Source organism: Aspergillus homomorphus (genome assembly GCF_003184865.1).
Source record: "Aspergillus homomorphus CBS 101889 unplaced genomic scaffold BO97scaffold_19, whole genome shotgun sequence".
NCBI classification, from domain to species: domain Eukaryota; kingdom Fungi; phylum Ascomycota; class Eurotiomycetes; order Eurotiales; family Aspergillaceae; genus Aspergillus; species Aspergillus homomorphus.
Window position 1 is genome coordinate 345449 of NW_020291905.1, and position 19114 is coordinate 364562.

General features: G+C 50.9%; 7 protein-coding genes across 7 annotated transcripts; 3 read left to right on the top strand and 4 right to left on the bottom strand.

Annotated features, from left to right (window-relative positions):
- The first annotated feature begins 605 nt into the window (after positions 1-605).
- Positions 606-1696, top strand: BO97DRAFT_69872 (uncharacterized protein). The gene is made up of 2 exons (XM_025700998.1): positions 606-880; positions 961-1696. Exons 1-2 carry the CDS (start codon positions 806-808, stop codon positions 1678-1680), a joined length of 795 nt encoding a protein of 264 aa, XP_025551223.1. The 5' UTR covers positions 606-805; the 3' UTR covers positions 1681-1696.
- A 295-nt stretch (positions 1697-1991) lies between these two features.
- Positions 1992-4024, bottom strand: BO97DRAFT_414649 (thioesterase family protein; the record flags this gene model as incomplete). The annotated part of the gene is made up of 7 exons (XM_025696356.1): positions 1992-2059; positions 2250-2273; positions 2322-2484; positions 2546-2791; positions 2871-3459; positions 3531-3785; positions 3909-4024. 7 exons carry the CDS (start codon positions 4022-4024, stop codon positions 1992-1994), a joined length of 1461 nt encoding a protein of 486 aa, XP_025551224.1.
- A 712-nt stretch (positions 4025-4736) lies between these two features.
- On the top strand, positions 4737-6908 carry BO97DRAFT_405790 (uncharacterized protein). Its single transcript, XM_025695273.1, has one exon. The coding sequence runs from the start codon at positions 5006-5008 to the stop codon at positions 6434-6436; it is 1431 nt and encodes a 476-aa protein (XP_025551225.1). The 5' UTR covers positions 4737-5005; the 3' UTR covers positions 6437-6908.
- On the bottom strand, positions 6801-7876 carry BO97DRAFT_69823 (uncharacterized protein). Its single transcript, XM_025700997.1, has 2 exons — positions 7269-7876; positions 6801-7130 (listed from the first exon to the last, which is right to left on the bottom strand). The coding sequence occupies exons 1-2, from the start codon at positions 7620-7622 to the stop codon at positions 6867-6869; spliced, it is 618 nt and encodes a 205-aa protein (XP_025551226.1). The 5' UTR covers positions 7623-7876; the 3' UTR covers positions 6801-6866.
- Positions 7877-8398: 522 nt separating this feature from the next.
- BO97DRAFT_70152 (C2H2 type zinc finger domain protein) lies at positions 8399-11442 on the bottom strand. The gene is made up of 6 exons (XM_025701000.1): positions 10968-11442; positions 10877-10892; positions 10209-10741; positions 9893-10147; positions 9741-9842; positions 8399-9685 (listed from the first exon to the last, which is right to left on the bottom strand). The coding sequence occupies exons 1-6, from the start codon at positions 11079-11081 to the stop codon at positions 8501-8503; spliced, it is 2205 nt and encodes a 734-aa protein (XP_025551227.1). The 5' UTR covers positions 11082-11442; the 3' UTR covers positions 8399-8500.
- Positions 11443-12603: 1161 nt separating this feature from the next.
- On the top strand, positions 12604-14487 carry BO97DRAFT_434797 (putative MFS transporter; the record flags this gene model as incomplete). The annotated part of the gene is made up of 7 exons (XM_025697694.1): positions 12604-12618; positions 12655-12846; positions 12933-13015; positions 13066-13310; positions 13373-13539; positions 13619-14295; positions 14349-14487. 7 exons carry the CDS (start codon positions 12604-12606, stop codon positions 14485-14487), a joined length of 1518 nt encoding a protein of 505 aa, XP_025551228.1.
- A 1591-nt stretch (positions 14488-16078) lies between these two features.
- On the bottom strand, positions 16079-19033 carry BO97DRAFT_443464 (uncharacterized protein). The gene is made up of 2 exons (XM_025698368.1): positions 18917-19033; positions 16079-18758 (listed from the first exon to the last, which is right to left on the bottom strand). The coding sequence occupies exon 2, from the start codon at positions 18731-18733 to the stop codon at positions 16484-16486; it is 2250 nt and encodes a 749-aa protein (XP_025551229.1). The 5' UTR covers positions 18734-18758; positions 18917-19033; the 3' UTR covers positions 16079-16483.
- Between the last annotated feature and the right edge of the window lie 81 nt (positions 19034-19114).

The window sequence follows — 19114 nt, forward strand, 5'->3', positions numbered from 1 at the left end:
ACCTGTTTCTGTACGTCGGACTTGTAACTGGTCCAGGTAACTCTTACAACTCTGGCCTCGTCACATCCTGCCCCCACTGTTTGCATCGTGATCGGCGCTGTCTTCGCTGACTCTTGACTTCCTGGTTACTTGGGTGATTGAGACGTGTTCCTGCTCTAATCTCTTCTCTTTCCCCAGCCGTGCTGCAGGAATCCACTTGCCTGCAGCCGCAGCTGGAGCCTTTCCTCCGACCGGCATCCTGCGTCTGGTCAAGTCGACTGATCGTTTCGTATACATCAAATCCACCAAGGTACAGTACGCCATCGTCCTGTTCTAGGCTCTTTTGGCGTTTCTCATCACCCATCTTCAGCCAACTAAGATCTACAGGTCGAATTGTGAAAGTCTTACGCTGCAACACAACATCATACAACCCCTGCCTCATCCGCCCATCCCCCGGCGAACAGAAGACGCCAGCGAACCAGGATCGCTACCTAGCCTTGTCTCTGGTCACAGTAGGATTATCAGTGCAATCTCGAGGGACTTTTCCTGGCCACTCCTTGAACTCTGGGAATTTCTGGCAATACCAGTCTGATCTGGTTGAGGGGCACTCTGATTCCTGGTTCTGGGCTGTGAATAAATACACTAACATCGAAGTCCTTGGGTTTCTGTTCTCAGGGTTTTTGACTATCTAGCATCTGTTCCTAACACTCTTTTGTGTTGTACCTTGCGACTGTTCTGCCTGCATCCGTCCTTCATCACTTATTTGACACCACCGCTACTCCCTTTTCTCCTTCACCTGTTTCTCTTCAACCTTATTATTAACAAGATGGTGAACTGGAAGGCTCCCGAGTCGACCGACCGGCTTCTTGCATCGCTGATCGTGGCACATCCAGGCCTAAAGGTAAGTACAATGCTCCCTCGCCATCTGCTCTCAGCAACCCCCTATCAACTTCAAGATAATGTTCTAATCTACTGGTGCAGCTTGACTACAGCGCAATGGCTGCAGCCTTCGGGCAAGGTGCCACCTACGACTCAATCGAGGGCCGTTTCCGCAAATGGCGCAAGCTGGCTGATGAGCTTCGAGGCGATCTAGAGTCGAAAGGCATCACGGAGCTCCCCCGGGGCCGCGGCGGGTTATCCGGCTCCTCTACACCGAGAACCCCCAGAGGAGCGCGCAATGGCATCACCAAAGTCACCCAGTCTGCCTCATCGTCCCGTGTCCGCAAGGATGGCCGCACCATTGTGCAAAAGACGCCAACCAGGCCCGCAAAAGGCGGCAGCAGCATCAATCGCCATGGTAACTCGCTCGTGCAGGCAATCTTCGTGGAGGACAGCGGCGAGGACGAAAAGGTGAATTTCAAGCGCGAGACCAGCGAGACAGTGCGCTCTGAATCGGCAGCCCCGGACCTGAAGGGCGAGGATGTGATGATCGTGGAACCGCCAACAAGTAGCTCTGCTCTTGCGTCCAATCGACACAATACACGATCGGACAGCAGCGCCCGGAAGACTGTTGTGCCTGACTTGCCGGTCATCTCATCTGGCTTCGGTCATGATATCTCGTCTGCCGGTGTCAGTCTGGGTCACTCGAGTCTCCATCCCATGGACGACATTCAACACCGGCTGCATGAGAATACTCTGACATTCGATCATCTCTTGGGTTCGGTCCCGACCGGCTCTTATTTCAGTGCGGATGTCGTTTGATTATCTATGATGTGCTCTTAATCATTTACATTCTACTGGCGGACATTGTTTTCGATATTCTTCGGATATTTAGTGTTTCTATTCCACATACCGGGTTTCGTGTTATTCCTTTCGCTTGAAACATCGCGGGCTATTCTGATGGAAGGTAAGGATTGTTGTGTGGCGAATGTTGCAAGTAATGGATGTTTTAAGTGGACGATTGGGTTACAGCCGTCGTGGCAACTGTCGTGGACTTGATAGATCATATGGCGCTTGTTATGCATCCGAGCATGGCCTAGATGATACATGCCGCCGCGCGGGGCATCGAAAACTCAGACACATCCCATCAGCACGCAGACTGCATCGATGCTAATGCATGATTCGAAGTCCATCTTGAGATCTGCTTAGAGCATTGCAGTAGCATTAAATCATGAAGGTCACCTCTGGCACTTGGCAGCAACCCTAGCCCTGAGCCCTGAGCCCTACTTGCCTGATAGAGTAATATCTGTGCAGGCCCGGATGGCATTGATCAAGGATGAGCATGTTGTTGGACTTGGAGAGTTTGCGTGTGACGAGTCGTACACACGTACATATATGACAATTCATCATTTTGTCTGCAAACAGAACAGCGTAAGTAACCTACAAGTTGCCGCAATTCTTACAGCCTGAGTAATCGCTATAACACAGCCCAGGGCCCTTACAAATCCCGAAACCAGCATGGCTAGTAGACAACGATAAATACTTAACCGCGGATTCAACCAGCAGCAGAGCTTCCTCGCCAGCTTCTGCCGCTACCTCGCTCACCCCTGGGCCGTCATGTCCACCCTATATACCCTACGCCCGGAACCACAAACCAACAGAATCAAACGCCCTACAGCCTACTCACCCGCGGGGGCCTCAACCCCGCGGTAAACACCACATGCTGGCTCAACGCAAGAAGGGTGCCCGCCTCATCATAGATCTGCAAACTCACATCGTAGCGACCGCGCGCGACTTGATTGGAAGTGGAGCGGATCAGCACCCATTCCGTGGCCGGGGCGGGCCGGCTCTTGAACTCGATCGACAGACACAGGGTGGAGATGGCGTACTTGGCGTAGAAATCGGGGATATGGGTCGCGGGCGGATGAAGAGGCTAAATATTTTTCTGCTTCAGATAGAGTTCCCCCCCCCTTGCGGGTTCTCCGAGGGAAGAGGCAGGTAAGGATACTGACTAAGTCGGATAGATATGCCAGGTGCACGATATCGGAGAACCGACTGCCATCGCGGAAGGAGAGCCAGACCTCCCTGTTGTGGCCCCCTAGGCGATGGCCCCAGAGTCCGCTGGCGGAGCGGGGCGCAACCCAGTTCATCTTGCGGGTGACCGGGGTGGCGTCGACGACGGGGTCGTCGATTCGGATGCATTCGGTTTGGCGGTTGGGAAAGGGTGGTGGTGGGTTGGTTGAGCGGGGGTAGTGGGGGTGTTGGGTGAGGCCTTGCTCTTGGGGGATATTGGCGTAGGTGAAGATGCCGAGGGTGTTGATGCCCATGTGCGGTGGCGGAGGTGGTGATGGTGCGGTAGGGTCTCTGCTTCTCGAGGGAGCCTCCGGAGTAGCACGTTTCAGTTCGACCCGGACGACGCATTGTCGCGACGAGGTCCGTAAGACGCCGCAGCTGATAATCGACTCACCCGGTTGAACGCCACGGAGGAACTGCACGAAGGCGTGCACTGGGTCGGGATATCGGCCTGCGCCCAGCTCCTGATCGAGGAATTTGCGACCAGCCGACAGCATGACCGCCGCGGAGAACCCTCCCAAAACAGAACTGTTCTGGTCAACTCATCTCGGCCTGGGTTGAGACGCTTGACGCACGCGCGCGCAGTCGGACAGACATACTGTTGGGTGCACCAGTCTCGGGTGATTGTGACGGTGAACTGACCTCGCGTCCCTGGCACAGGCGCTACGGATGACACTACCTCCAACATACTAGGTTTGGGCCGTGAAGGCATGCTGAGCTCAATGAGGGAAGAATTGTTCGCTGATGCCAGTGGTATATGATACGGAAAAGTTGCTACTGAGAGGGACTTTGCTGCGTCAAGAGTGTAGGAAGTGTAGCCGATCGCCTTGGTCTGTCTAGAGCCGGCCTCTGGTCTAAACGTGGTTCATATATGAACCCCGACCTGTCCGGGATGCCTAGGGACAGCGACCGGAAAAGCATGGGACGCTTTCAAAGTGTCTCCAACGCTCGATTTGTACCACCATGTCAAAGCCTACACCAGTGGATTGACCCTAAACCTGTAGGGGTTCGGCGCGCTGAGATGGAGGACAAACCATGGGCGACTAGCATGGCTGGGATTTGAAATGACGACAATAGATGGCAGACCAGGCATTTTTGAACACTTTGTATGCTACCGGAATAATGAAATCCACGAAGCGGGCTGAACAGGTGGCCAGCATTGCCCAACCACGATCCATGGAATGCAGATCGGGGGTCGATTCTGTGCTGGAAAGACTAAATGCGGGAGATCATCTTGGAGAGTACGGAGTAGAGCAGCCGAGGTTTGTGGAGAAAGAGGGATTGTGATGCGAGGCAAGGCATGAGAAAGAAGCCAACAGTGGATAGATGGATGGATGGATGGAGGGATGTCCCAAACAGGTTCTATGATGTGTAACTGGACTAACTGACTGACTGGATGTAGTCGGAGTAGGACGGCTCTTTATGCATGAAGCTGGGGATGAGGAGGGGGGAAGAGGAGGGGAAGGGAACACAACCGGTCAGGCCGTTGGGTTCACAGTAATTGAGAGAGACAGACGCTGTCCTCAGATTGAGTATTGTGTGCCCGTCATCTCCGAAGAGAGAAAATAAGGAGGAAAACCTGAAGTGAAAGTGAGGGCCAAACGAACACGAAAAGAAGCGATCGGTTGATTTCAACCCAACCATATTATTCAATCACCACATCTCGACCGACCGACCGATCGCCGATCACGTGGGCTGACGCGGACGCGGCGCGGTTTTCGCCGCTCGGCTTTTGCTTTGCCTACGCCTGCCTTTTGCCTTTCTGCTTTTTGCCTTTTCGCTTTTGCTTTTTTGCTTCAGGCATTATTCATTTCATTTCATTTCATTTCATTTCAGTTCATTTCATTTCTCACCTGCTGCTCTACTAGGGTAGCGGCGGCCAAAATCTCCTGATCCTTTCCCTTATTTTTTCCTTTCCCTGTCTCTCATCTCCCATATCCCTCCCCCCTCTTCCTTCTTCTTTCCCTTTCCCTTCTCCTCCCTATCAGGGGCTATTTTGCCCTCCATTAATACTTGAGGATTCTCTATGTGTGTGCTTTGAGGGGAAAGTTTCACCAGTCAATCTTCCGACAAAATGGAGTGTTCCGGAACTACGCTCCTGAACCCCGTGCGGCCCGATCACTCCTTATGGGGAAGAAGCACACCGCAATCTCAAGTCAACCCCTCGCAGTCGGTCGCCATTAAGCCCGACCCCATCACTCTCCCTATCACTACCACCATCACCACCACCACAACAACAGCGACTGCCACTGCCACTGCCACTGCCACTGCAACCGCCATGATTATGAAAGAGTCTCCCTCTCAGTCTCTCTCACAATCTACCTCCGTCGACAAACCCATTCTGCCTATGGAACCCACCCATCCCGGTCGCGGCAAACAACTTACCATCCCCGAGCAAGTATGCCTTGTCAAGTTATGTGCTGCCTCCATGGAAGATTACGATGCCCACGCCTACCCGAAGAGTTTCTGGATCAAGATCGCCAACACACTTGAAATGCGAACGGGGCGTCGCTATTCTTGGCAATCCTGTCGGCGTCGCATCTACACCTATGTCGCCAAACGCTCCGCTTACTACGAATCCTTTCGACAAGGTCGCCCGCATCCGACCATCGACATTCCCAAGGAAGTGCTCGGGCTCCTCAACCACTGGATCAGCGACATTGACCGGGACAAGTACGCTGCGCCGCACCGTTGCCCAGCCGAGGAAGCGCGGACCAACCCTAAGCCAGTGGCTCCGGTCGCTGTACCAGTGCACAAGGAGACGGCGGCGGCGGCCCAGCCTGCCGCACGGATCAACCTTCCTGAACACGATATAGTGGTCAATATGAACCGGGTCTACACCTGGCTCCGGAGTCTCCCGCCTCCGGAGGAGATGGAGCAGATGGCGATATGGGGTGAGGAGGCCAAGGTCGCCGCCGCCCCTGTGCGGACACGAGGTGATGTGTTCGCAGCTTTCGCCCGGCCATTGAGCCGAGACACCACTCCACAACAGACGCACCGGTCACTCCTGGGAATCGGGGACCGGTTCGGCCAAACCGCGGCCCAGCGTATGGCGGAGGAGAGAACCAATTCCTCCTCCCAGGGAATGGCCCCGCGGTCATCATCTTTGGCACTTCACCAGTCCTCTCTGGCCTACAACCCGCTCAAGAGACATCGGGATGCTGACGATGAGGGCCTCCGTGACCGTCCCGCTCAACGTCTCCGTTCGTATCCCGATAGCAATGCCGCCGCCCTGAACGCCTCCCTCGGTGGATCCGTGGATAAGTCCCTATTTGTGTTCCGCCACAAGATGAAAATGATCGAAGATTGTATCGAACTCACCTTTGGCAAGATCATTGACCGACTCTCCCCCGGTATGCAACGACAGGAGACTAAGCCCCCGGGCTTCCCGGGAGCGTGCGAGTCGATCATCAATGATCTCTTCAAGGACGTTGGCATGTCTGTCGCCAGAGCGTTGTTGCGCATCGACAAGGCCTCTGCCGCCGAACGTGCAGCCACGAACTAATATCGATCAACGGGTCGATACATATATACGATATCGTACATACATATACCTACATGATGACTGAGTGATATGAGGTTCATTTTGATGTTTATACCTGACCTTGATTTGTCTTGCTTGCTTCTCAACGTTTCAGCACGCTTGATTTTCCTCTTGCCTTTCTTATTGTGCGTTCTCCATATGGGTGGCTCTCTATTTTTGATGCTATGTTCTGGTCTTTTCGCTTTGTTCATCGTTCTTACCTTTCACTTGTTCTCATGAGCATCAAATTGCCTAGAGATACCCATTTCCTTGCAGCTTGAGCATTGTTCTGCGTCGCTTACGGTTGTCTTTAATGCTTTTCTTTTCGAGACTTGGTTCAAAATTTGGCATTGTGGTTGTTGATTTCCAGTTGCATATATAGCATAGCATGCATACTCATCGCATTGATTGATCAGAATGAAGTAATAGGATATGGTCCGATTCGACTTGACTTGAAATTCAGAATCTCTTCCATGAGTTGACTCGTAATTTTCCGAGGCTGCTTGTAGTTCGAGTGGCGAGAACAACATCCCATGGTCGCACGGGTCCTAGACTCCACCGACGTGAAGATTCTTCGCGGGCCTGCTCGCTCATGCCGTTCAGCTTCGAATGTCTCGGCTTGGTGTGCCATGGTCAGGGACCATCTTTGCTGAGCATCTTCTCCACTTTCTCGAGTCTTGCCGCATGTCTCAGGATATTTGCATGTGAAGTTTTACTCTCTGCCGCGTGCCAGACGAACGTAAAGGTGCTATTCCCCAATGCTTTTGACAAAACCGGGTAAGGAAGTAAGCAAGCGATGCGAAGGGTGGCTTACGTGGAAAAGATCTGCACGGGCGGCCCCGACACAGAGAACGTCAAAGACGATGAATGGCTTCCATTTGATGTTCGGGAAACCCCAGGGCGCAAACATCCCCAGCACGGCGTCGAAAAGCCAGTTTTGCTCGGTGCTGCAATGGACTTCGTGGAGGAGCAACCGCTGTATTTGTCGCAGAAGCACGCAAAGAGAGAAGATCGGTATATAATGGAGGATGGAACAAATTCTACAAAGCATTCCCGAGGCACGCGTCACCAGAGACCAGAGCTCCGCCGCGTATACCCACGCCACAGGCGCCAGGGTCAGGGCGTAGATGATGATCATCAGACAAACGGGATACGACATCGGCGCCATTGTTGTCGAGTGCTGGATTTCTAGGTGACTCGTTGGCCAGGTCTGATATTCTGGGCCTTGGTATATAGCCCACGAAGCAACCGAAGACCAGACCAATCGCACGAAACTGACTCATGGGGACTCAAGTGTGGCTCGAAGAAGGAAGACGGCATGCCCGAGCATTCGTGTACAGTACATGATGTGCGCAGACCACAAAGTCTCCCGCTGGACTAACTCCTGGGAGCTCTCAAGAGGAACCGGGACGGTTCAGGCGACAGTGATAATTAGCGAAACCGATAGATGCACCTATCAGCCATAGAACCCAAGAATCCCAAGACAGACATAAGTAGCGTAGCACAACTGTTTCTTGAGATGACTAGCAAGGGTTCAGTCCATGCTGATCTCCCCGCCTTTTGCGAGGCCCATAGACTTGACTAGGACACATCATGAGGGAGTGCAGTACAAGCCGAGAGAAATTCGAACCTCGATAGTGGAACGTAAAATATGAAAGGGCTGCGTTGCAGCTAATACTAAGTCTTCAACTCGGCAGCGTCGTCCCAAGTCTCGATGATTTGGTGGCTTTCGATCTCAGGCTTTTGTGGAAGCTTGGCCAGGTGAAGCCATATGACCGGAACATACCAGGGGAGGCTTTGGAAGCGATAACGTGGCGGGACCATCAAGTAGATGGACTGCATTGAGCGTATTCGGCCTTGGCACGTCCAGCTTCTCCAGAAAAGCGGGGTTTAAATCGTGCGGCTAGTCCGGAGATTGATGGCTGTGGTAGTGGTTATTGTCTGCGGTTGTAATTGGTGTTGACCCACGCCCAGCAGCTCATCTGCATCGAGATTTGAAAGCTGAGCAGATGCCCGAAAAGGCATAGGTGCATACACCAATGCCATTCAGTGGCAAAGGGTGATCCATTGATCGATGATTTCCTCCATATCATGGGCAATACCCCACTGAGAGAACAAGCAGCGAAATAATTTCTGTAATGAATTCATTTCATACAGTAAATTGCGCACGGCGCCCATTCCTGGTGGAGAGTCGGTGCGGCCCTCTTCAACGAAGCGACGAGTCTCCGATCCGGTCGAGGAGCGAATAGTATCGGAGCCAATGTTCAGATCAGCCCGGGAAAGTAGTGCATCTTGCCAGACAACAGTACGTGGAAGGTGGATGTTGGTTACCCCGGCGAGTGAGAACACAACGTAAATCGTCGTTGCGGAGAACAGAGAGCTTGGCATGTGGATAACATGAGCACGCCCCCTAGGTAGTTGCTCGACAATATCCTGAATCGCGATGGCATGCAGCAATGCGCGACGAGCATCTTCAGTATTGACCCACTTAACCATATCAAATCCCGGCCTAATCGTCCGAGAACCGCCAGAGACATGCTGCGTGATATCGTAACGAGAGCAAACATGTCTGCAGAGAATGGTGGAATTTATCATGGTGTCCAGGCAGATCGTATGCCAACGGAGGAGGACCTCAAGTCTTTCCGGGGCTGAAAGATGAATGCTCATGGTAATGGTCTCATGCACTTGGGCCAGCGCCCTCCGGACGTCGGAGCGGCCAGGAACACCGACAGCCGCTAAGTCGCTCTCATCGGAATCAGAAACTAAAGATTGCAGCCCCTCAAGAACCACCCGTAGAGCGAAAGCGGAGAATTGATAGTCTAATGGACGGAAACTGCCAATTGGAGGGAAGAGGGAACGGAAGACGAGTCGAAATGAAGGCTGCTCGGACCGTTGAGAACGCATTGTAGTGATCCACTCATCGACATTACCGGCATCGAATGCAGCTTCGCTGCTCGGAAGAATTAGTGGGTTGGCAACGTGCCGTGTGGAAGCACCATCTCCAGACATCTGCGCGACGAGACCGTCTAGAATGTGGTAAGCAAGTAATGCACGTTGTTGTATTTCCCTTGCCACCCAAGTTCGCCACCTGTTTTCCTTCTCACTAATAGAAGCGCTGGGGAAAGGCACGCTTTCCATGGGGAAGGGTTCGCAATCTAGCATCCCGCAATGTCTTGCCCAGAAGAAACCGAGGGGGCGAAAGACCTGGCTTGTGGTGCGGATTTGTCGATTCTGGCAACAAATAATCAATTATATATACCACCCCAGAGCCAGTGTGGCTACATACCTTAGACAGGGCGCCATATATTTGTCCCAAGAGGGCCGTCAGAAGGAGCTGGACTCCTTTGCAAGCATCGTACGGTCCACGATGTGTGATCAAAGACTGCCACTAGAACCTCGTAAGCATAATTTCTTTCGTACAGAAACAGCACGGCTTACAGAAGTAGCAATTGCCGTATGTGCTAGGCGCCATAACGCCTCTCCTTTAGAGACAGAGTCTTTAGGGCCTAGGTAAAGGGACCCAAGCGCCATGGCGTTGAGGAGCAGAGGATGGGTGCATTCACGGAAAACGAAAGTTGCTCGATGCAAAATGGGGAAAGTAGGTATGAAGCGCACAAAGAACATGTGAAGGCATTCGTCAAGGAAGACCGAGGTTATCGAGGTTGCTTTGATCGCTGCTGTCACGCTCGACGACTATCATTCAGAGTTAAAATCAATTAGATGTTCGTGAACGAAAGGGCTCGGATGTTCTCACCGAGCTTGTAACCATCTCAGTGACATCTCGCACGGCCTGGTGGCTACCGCCTGACGGGATGGCGCCTATCGATGCGCCCCTGTCATCGAAGGAATTTGGTGAGCCAAAATTCATTCCATTCACATCTTGCACCACAGGTGGAAAAGGCAGAGCCCCGAGTGGCATCTGCCACTGGTCAGTCGTATCACATGCCATGATGCTTTGAAACAAATTCTCGGAGTCGGGCCATATTAATGTAAAGTCAAGGTCGGAGCCAGCATGTTGCAGACCAGAATGTTGTTCGGCCTGCGACGTCTCCCAAGTATTGTTGGATGTCGACGTAGATGCCACTTCCGGCGCAGTGGCTCGAGTAGTGTCCCAAGCAAGAGTATCTAGAGGCGGCGCCTGCGAAGGCACATGTACGGCGGATTGATTTGCTTGAGCCTGCTTGGTATTCGCAGCACGGACATGTAGCTTTTCATGTCGAGTAAGAGCATCTTGGCGTGCAAAAGGACGCCGGCATTCTTTGCAGACAAAAGGCTTCGATCCCGTATCTTCGCGAAAACAGAGACATTAGCACACGCTAAAGAAGATAAGCACTAGTCGGTGTGGCTATTGAGCATGATGCAGAGGTCGACTCATGAAATCACACAATGTGTGTCAATGCAAGTTGGATCAAGGGTGCTTACGACAGCGTTCATGTCTCTACATACTAGAATTAGCTATGTTCACTTCACTACAGAAAATAACTTGGTGTACGAAAGTCTAGGGAGGCATTACCCTCAGATGCTCAGCCTTGGAAAAGCCCTTCTCACATACGCGACAGACCAAGGTCTTGGATGTGGGTGTGGTGGCAGTAGGCGAGGATGTGGATGTGGATGTGTTTTGTGGCATGGTGTCTGAGGAATGTGGAACAAATTGCTTGGGAGCAGCCAAGGTCGCGCAACCCAAGTCAATGTTATCTTGTATTACACCTGCACCCACGATTGATCAGGCAGCAACAATTAACCAGTCGAAGGAGCCAGCCTTGAGCGAGAATAGAAGGATAATCGATCGGGGAGAGGAAAAGGTCAATGCAGAGTGATTTTGGTAGTTGTTTCGAAGGGTCGAAGAAAAAGTGTGGGGCAGAAAGAGCTGGAGCAAGTTAGGAACAAAACTCACAGAAGTGGCAATCAGCAATCTGCAGAAGGCACGTGGAGATATACCGTATCATACCGTACTGTATACCACTGTCATGCTACAGACCCCGACTTTTCTGCCTAAGAAACAATCCCGTTATCACTTACCGATGGGAAGGATGGTACGGACTAGTAATCGGCTAACTCCAGATTCCAGATTGCCTTCTCCATACATCTCATTCTCTCTTCTCCATCTCAAGCGATAAGTTCGTTCACATGACTCCTCGTCATTACTAATTTGATCACTGGTTGCGAATCTGCACTATCTTGAGGAAGTTATTAGTATTCAGAGTTGAGAAGGCCCCCTTACATACAGGCTGTCGAGCTACTGCATGGGTGCGTGGAGTTCTTCTCCGGAGGACCTGGCAGGTACCACACCCCACAATTCCTAAGATAGGTACAGTACGGAGTACAGTAGGCACTCTACCTACCGGGTTCGCTTCGATCGACCTGTCCGCCACCACCACCATCATCATAGTCATACAGGCATATGCGCCTAAACCTGACTCCGATTCGCAGCTAGATGGGCCAGAATGCGGAGTATCCACGGTGAAAACGAAGGACGAACCAAAGAAAGAATAGCCGAGTCCAGAAGGCAAACTAACACATTTGCCATGACTTCTCCAATATCAAGTCGGCATCCACTCCAAAGAACTTATCCCGTCACGGTATGACCTAATGGGTCCCTTGCTGGGAAGGCCTTGAGAAATGGGGTTGGCGTTCTCCGGAAAACCCGGACTCGGGCCCTCGGTTATGTTTTTCGACTTGATAGCAAATCCATTGGTTCAGTCCGGCCAATGAGCTATACCGCACTGTCCAAAATGATAGACCGAGTTGCCCATTGTCGTTACCGCAATTCGCAATTTTGTGGAATCTCCTCCGCATAACCCCCATAACTTGCCCCAGCAGCAAGCGGGACTCGTCATTCGGTTGGCTTTGCCCCGGGGAGGAGATTCACAGACACCGGCGATACGTCGAAGCCCCCAGACAGCGTGGAGCCTCGCCCTGTTTTCTTTCCTCTGACAGGAACCACGTGAACCATCTCACATAACCCTTGGACATTCTGGCTTATCTCTTGCAAGCCTCAGCATTTCGCCGTCTCGTTCGTTTTGCCATTCATCACTTGCTGTCCACCTAACTAAGAGAATTGTCGGGATTTCAGTGACAGGTGCTCTGTGACACCAAACCGGCAATCCCTTGCTCTTTCTTGCCCTGGATACAGGGTCATTTTCGTCGAGATGACCCGCTCACTCGTGATGCAACCGTCTCGCACGGCTGTTGACCCTCAGACCCCCGCCAAAGAGGATATTGACTTTGTCGAAAGCACTGAGTCGGGCATCCCTTCAACGTACGCCGATATTGCAGCATCTCGCCTTTCCAAGGCTCATCGTGACTATCTGCTTGAGCGCCATGGCACTTTGGAACTCGACCCCATGCCTAGCATGGATCCCGCAGACCCTTATAACTGGCCCTCTTGGAAGGTTAGCGCCTCTGAGCAGTTAACTTGCTACACAGGTCGTCTGATTATGAGGGATCTCTTTGGCTGATAATACTTATTGCTCCTTAGAAAATAGTCAACCTTCTCTTGGTTGCGTTTCACGCGTGCATGGGAACTTTTGCTGCTGCAGGCATCATCCCCGCTTATGAGACGTAAGTGTCACGGTGGTCAAAGCACAGCTGGGTTACTAAATTGCTTCCAGGATTGCAACGGAATATGGCGTATCTATCAACGATGCGAGTTACATGACTTCCATCCAGATTGCAGTACTGGGCGTAGCACCATTAATCTGGAAGCCTCTGTCCAATAGATGGGGCCGTCGTCCAGTATTCTTGTTGTCCTTGATCTGCAGTCTCATCTGCAATATAGGGTGTGCTGAAAGCACAAGTTATTCGTCTCTTGCAGTTTGTCGTGCCTTGCAGGCATTTTTTATCTCCCCAGCGTCCGGTAAGCATCACCATTGCTGTTCCTGTTGCGAGCGAAAGTGGATTAGCTGACAACCTCGGAAGCTATTGGAAGTGCCGTAGTAATGGAGACAACATTCAAGAAGGACCGCGCCCGGTATATGGGAGTCTGGACCCTGTTGCTCACTTTGGGAATTCCGAGCGGACCTTTCATCTTCGGTTTCGTTACGTATCGGTTGGGCTATCAATGGATCTACTGGATCTTGGCCATAGTAGGTCCCCCTCAAGATCTTGGAAACTTCATCGAAGCGATTGGTGGATAGCTGACAGATTCGGTTTCGCATCACATAGATCAACGGAGGCCAGTTTGTCCTATATCTGTTCTTCGGGCCCGAAACTCGGTACGTTGGGGGTGACTATGACACAAGTAAGCCCGCCTGGGTGCGAGAATATCTTCAGCTGCGACGAATTGATCCCACACCTTTGTCGCCATGGGATTTCATCAGACCACTGGGCATATTCACGTACCCTTGTGTCGCGATTCCAGCTGCCGCGTACGCCATGGTCTTTTGCTTGAGCAACGTCTTGACCACAGTCGAAGTTCCGGCCCTGTTGCAGAGTAAATTTGAACTGAACGCCGAACAGCTGGGTCTCCAATTCCTTGGTCCCATCGTTGGCTCTCTCATAGGCGAACAGCTAGGCGGTCTTTTGTCCGATCGCTGGATGAGACTGCGCGAAAAGCAGATCCATCGCAAGCCCCAGCCCGAGCATCGGCTTTGGCTCAGTTACATCGGATTTCTGTGCTCAATTGTGGGCCTTGTTGTTTTCCTGGTCTGTACTGAACAGTCCACGGAAGGCCACTGGAACATCCGTCCTATCATTGGCATTGCCATCTGTGCCGGCGGCAACCAGATTGTAACCACCGTTCTCATCACATATGCCGTAGACTGTTATCACACGGAGGCGGCCAGCATTGGAGTATTCATCACGTTCGTTCGTCAGATCTGGGGCTTTTTGGGTCCATTCTGGTAAGTCGCACTTTCCCAGTCATTGTTCGCAGATACTAATCACGGATGTCTAGGTTTCCGTCCATGTTCGAATCTGTTGGAGTCGCTGCCAGTGCCGGAGTATGCGCCGCCCTCATCATGGGCGTTAGTTTCATTCCCACGGCTCTCGTTCACTGGCAAGGACGATCCTGGCGTCCGTCCCTCGAGGAGTAGGCGCCTCAATCATTCTTGGGTTATATCGCATTCGAATGTCGACATGAATTGGTAACAGTAGCATAGAGCGCTAGAAGCTAGAATATAGAAGTTAGAAGTTAGATATAGACCCGGCCATTAAGGTCAGTCTCTGTGATTGCAGAATGGGCGAACTTTGTATATAGAGAATAGACTGGCAATAAATGAGGAACGGATGCAACTCGAGGCATCACAAATAGAAGCAGGTCACCCTCTTGAAATGTCATGAACAAGTAGAAGAAAAAATTCGAGCTCTTGTAGCTATCCATAGATCAACGATATACACGTGCGCCAACGGATAAATGAAACCAAGGGGAGAGACGGCGAGAAAAAAGCAGGACAGAAGCGAGGGTGTAAAGACTTTATCCCGGACGCTTACAGCATTATAGGTAAAAAGGAAGTGACAACCTTGAACAAGGCTTTTAGTTTACTTCACTTGATTGCCGGAAACATCCCTCCCTCTAGAGCTCCGTTCCCGCTGGCCTCAACCGATATCAAACCACCATCGGCAAAGCGAAAGAAGTGGGTGATTGCACATTGCATGTTTCTCAACTCAGGCCACGCTTACATGGCCCTAGCGCCGGACCGGCTGCCCGACTAGAGCGTCCCGGTTTAATGTGTGAGCGGCTGGTCTTGGTTCGGGAATTCGACTCGGGAGTGGTTCCGGGTCGATTTGTTCTGATCTTGTTGAACCTTTTCCTAAGTGATTTGGAAAATGAATCGCCGGGGTTCATTTTGATTGCATGATGCTGGATGGTGCTTTTTGTTTTACCCCCTTTGGTGGTTATGGTTTGATTTGTTACTATGATTGTTGTGGGAGGTATATGATGGTGATCGGCTGAACTACAGTGCCCCGGTGCTACCTTGCGTAGGTACGGTAGGTAGGACAAACACAACCACCGGTCTGGTCTACCACTGCTTGCCGGCGGCTATGGAATCTTCCGCCGGAAATATCCTCAACCTCTGCTCTATTCCAGGCCGCAAATATAATTTGAGACTTTGAAGAACATCCTGTCTCTGAAGACGCGACTCAAATATATTGTATCGCGTAGCAGGTGGATTGCATATCATCTTGATCAAGTTAAGAAGCTAGTTTGGTGCTGCCTAGTCATTAAGTTTGGTGACATTGAGATGCTGCAGGTCGTTCTGTGCTCACTGCTGCTGGTCACTGCTGAGGGGAAAACGTGGGGTGCTCGTTAGTCAGCGTGGGGTGTGTGGGGTGAGGAATGCACGGGTAAAGTATGTTTATCGCCAACTGGCATTGCCGTGCGTCATACATGCATATTGCAACTAACTATAGGGACGAACAGATCTAATACTCGTAACACTAGTTTTCAGACCATCTGGAGTGTTATAGTGAATAAGTGTTATTTATTCTCTGACTGGCCGACCTGTGGTTACTAAGTACAAAAGAACGTATAACTTACTTACTGGTCTATAGAAGGTAGCAGGCGGGCTCGCAGATATATATCCACACATTGATCAGTTGAGTCTCGTTTGCAACGATCATGATGTTAGACGCAATCATACTGACTAGAAGAATGTAACACTCGTTTCTTCTAGAGTACAGGTAGGATTTATTCTTTATATCAATCCTGTTTACCATGTTAAAGGAAAGCCCGAGCAAGAGTAGTCTGGGGGAAAGTCAATGCGCATGTGCTGTACAAACATCCGTTGCCTTCGTACTGTGCATTGTGTCAACATTAGATAGAACAGCCCAGAGTCTTGCTCGACCGGGACCTAAGAATAGATACAGAAGAAAGGGAATGAGCTTGGCTTTTAGGGAGAAACCAAAACACGAAACGAGGAAGGGAAGTAAATAACAAAAAATGATAATAAAGAGAGAATCAAACCCGAGAGGTATCCAGCGAAAATCAAAATTTCTGGTCGAGGCTGCGTTCATGAGATTCATCATATGCTAACGAGCTGATAGCTGTCCTCGGACCATGATAGTAAAGCATTGCTTGGCTTCTGAGATTTAGTCCAGGACAATAGGTTCCTCGGTCAGTCTCTTGCGTTTCTTCTTGGGCTTTTTGGGTGCGTTCTGACCGTCAGGGTTCGGTGTTGACTCTAGCACACCCTGCGATGAGAAAGAGGCAAGTGAGCTGGCGCGTGACTGGCTTCCTCTTTCACAGTCAGAAACTGCTGATATTCGAGGTCGCTTCTTTTTTTGCGCCGAATTTCCTGAGTTGTCAGAGCCTCGCGATAAAGTTGGTGCGACAGGTAATCGGGGCTGAGGTACGTTGTCGTTATCAAATGCTTTTGAAGTAGTTACGGTTGGGTTCCTAGACTCTTCACGTTTCTCAATTCTTTCAGCCATATCTTCCCATTTGTTGAGCGTAGCCTCAATCTGGCGAATATCATATCCCTGACGCTGAAAGTCCCGAACATAAGACTGGACCTTTTTCATATCAGCTCTGGTGGTTTCACTGAGTTGAGTGACACGTGCGCTTAGACCCGCAAGCTCATCGGTCAAAACCTGGATTTGGGCTTTTAGGGCATCTCTTTCTTCGGCCATATTTTGAAGCAATGCTTCATCATCTGTCTTCCTTGAGTCAATATAGTTGTTTATTGTCGACGCAAGCTCTTTGACTTCATTTCGGACTTCTGTGAGCTGATCTGCCGAGATTGCTGTGCTTGAAATCTGTCCATTGGATGGATTCTTGATAAGCATCAGCGACTGTGACACAACCTTAACTTGATTATTCAAGTTCTCAATCTGCGGAACTACTTGGTTCTGTACTGTCACCATATTGCCTGATTGGGCGACGAGGCCTTGCTCCAAACTCCCCAGCTTCTCATCCAGTTGGGTTAAACGATGCTCAAAACGAGCTGTAAACACATTCACCTTATCGAACATCTGTGCTGCGCTGGGGTACATTTCTTGCATGACTTGCGTCATACTTTTAACAAGAGGACCCGTTGAAAGGTGGTTGTAGCGTGTCCCAAGTGAATGTAGACCGACGTGAACACTCTCCATATTCCTCTGTGTAGTTTGTATCTTTGTCTCCAGTGCTGCAACTTGTTCATGTGCGCTTGGGCTGTCTCGGTTGAGAACAGTCTTAAGCGTTTCACTGAGTTGGCTATAATCGTTTTTGAGTGCGGCAAAGTCTTTGCTAGTTTGTTCCAATTGACTCTTGAGCTCTTCCATTTCGGACATTTGTAGATCATCTTTCATAGCCTGTAATGATTGAAGTTTGTCCATCTGCTGGATAACGTTGTGGAGCTGGGTTTTCAACTCGGCCTGTTCAGATCGAACAGCGAAATCAAAGCCAGTGCTCTTAGCAGGAGCTTGAGCCTGCGCAAGCTTGTTCTCCACTACATTCAAACGAGAATCATAATGTGTCAGTTGGTCTGCGAGTAAGCGGTCGAACTTGACGTCACTGTCTTGACGCATATTGTCCAACAAGTCCTGATACTCTTCTATGTTGCGGCTGTTTTGGATTTGTACGGACTCGAGTTTACTGTGCATACCAGAGATCACGCATTCCAATTTGTCCACCTGGTCTTTGTGAACCAGAGATTTCAAGCTCTTATCCACTTCGCTGTTGAGTACCGCAACGCGCTCACCCGTATCCTGATTTGTCTTTGCATGCCTTTTCAAAGTGCTCGTATGATCCGAGAAAGTTCTCTCCGTCCGAGACATGCGCTCTTGAAGCTCTTGCACTTCGTGCTCCAAGGCCATGTTATGGTCACGCAACTTGGTAATCTCAGTTCTGGCGCTGCCCAGTTCGCTCTTTGTGGCCTGGACATCGCGCTGTAGGTTAGTTATCTGATCAGACTTGCTGGTGTCGAAGATGGACGCGGTGAGTGTGAGCCGCAAAGCATTTTCCAGCTGCTTATAGTTGGCAGCATGCTTTTTCAGGACCTCGTCCACACGTGTAAGCTCTGCATCCTCATCTGCCTGAGACTTTTGGAAGAAGGCTACGGTTGAGGGGAAGCTTGTGTAGCCTTTGGCCTTCGTACATAATGTCGCGGTGGCCTCCTTTTTCTTTTGTAGCCGTTCTCTCTCTACCTGACCATTGGCAACTAAGTATGCAGCTTGCACTAAGTCGGAGACACCGCGGATCAATTGATCAGAACTGGAGATACTCCTTTCAATGGGAGAAGAGGTGCTTGACTGCTGTGCACCGACTCGTAGGTGAGACTCAGATGATGTGCGGGCAAGCGTTGGTCTGAAATGGCGAGCCAGACGGGGGTCGCGAGAAGATGACGTCTCTGAGTCCATCGCAAGCTGTCGAAGTCTGGAAGACCTGCCAAGTGAGAGCAGTTAATTGAGGGCGTTCAAACAATTGAGGTCATGTCGATTTACACATGAAGTGGAAAGAGCGATCATTAAGCACATTCGGCGGTTAGGGGAAGGTATATGGACGGAAAGCAAGACAGTTTACAAAGTAGGTAATTTGCTTACAATCATGGATCCTGCTGCGTTGCTTGTATCAGCTGTCATGGATGCGATAAACAAAACAACAACAAAGCGGGGCAACGAGCAGTGGGAACGACACGTGAAGCAGTCGTGACTGACCCAGTGAATACTTGGGGTGAGGTCCGACCAGGCCCATCATTCACTTAATCTGCTATCGCTTCGCGGCCAAAACGCTCAGGCCTG

What these genes read in the sequence shown, in the direction of transcription:
- BO97DRAFT_69872 (XM_025700998.1), top strand. Translation starts at nt 806, where the DNA reads ATGGTGAACTGGAAGGCTCCCGAGTCGACCGACCGGCTTCTTGCATCG. An exon ending in TGGCACATCCAGGCCTAAAG is followed by an intron (nt 881 to 960) that starts GTAAGTACAATG and finishes CTACTGGTGCAG; the next exon opens with CTTGACTACAGCGCAATGGC.
- BO97DRAFT_405790 (XM_025695273.1), top strand. Translation starts at nt 5,006, where the DNA reads ATGGAGTGTTCCGGAACTACGCTCCTGAACCCCGTGCGGCCCGATCAC.
- BO97DRAFT_69823 (XM_025700997.1), bottom strand. Translation starts at nt 7,622, where the DNA reads ATGGCGCCGATGTCGTATCCCGTTTGTCTGATGATCATCATCTACGCC. An exon ending in CCCGTGCAGATCTTTTCCAC is followed by an intron (nt 7,131 to 7,268) that starts GTAAGCCACCCT and finishes ACATGCGGCAAG; the next exon opens with ACTCGAGAAAGTGGAGAAGA.
- BO97DRAFT_70152 (XM_025701000.1), bottom strand. Translation starts at nt 11,081, where the DNA reads ATGCCACAAAACACATCCACATCCACATCCTCGCCTACTGCCACCACA. An exon ending in ATACGGCAATTGCTACTTCT is followed by an intron (nt 9,843 to 9,892) that starts GTAAGCCGTGCT and finishes ACGAGGTTCTAG; the next exon opens with TGGCAGTCTTTGATCACACA. An exon ending in TATATGGCGCCCTGTCTAAG is followed by an intron (nt 9,686 to 9,740) that starts GTATGTAGCCAC and finishes ATTTGTTGCCAG; the next exon opens with AATCGACAAATCCGCACCAC.
- BO97DRAFT_443464 (XM_025698368.1), bottom strand. Translation starts at nt 18,733, where the DNA reads ATGGACTCAGAGACGTCATCTTCTCGCGACCCCCGTCTGGCTCGCCAT.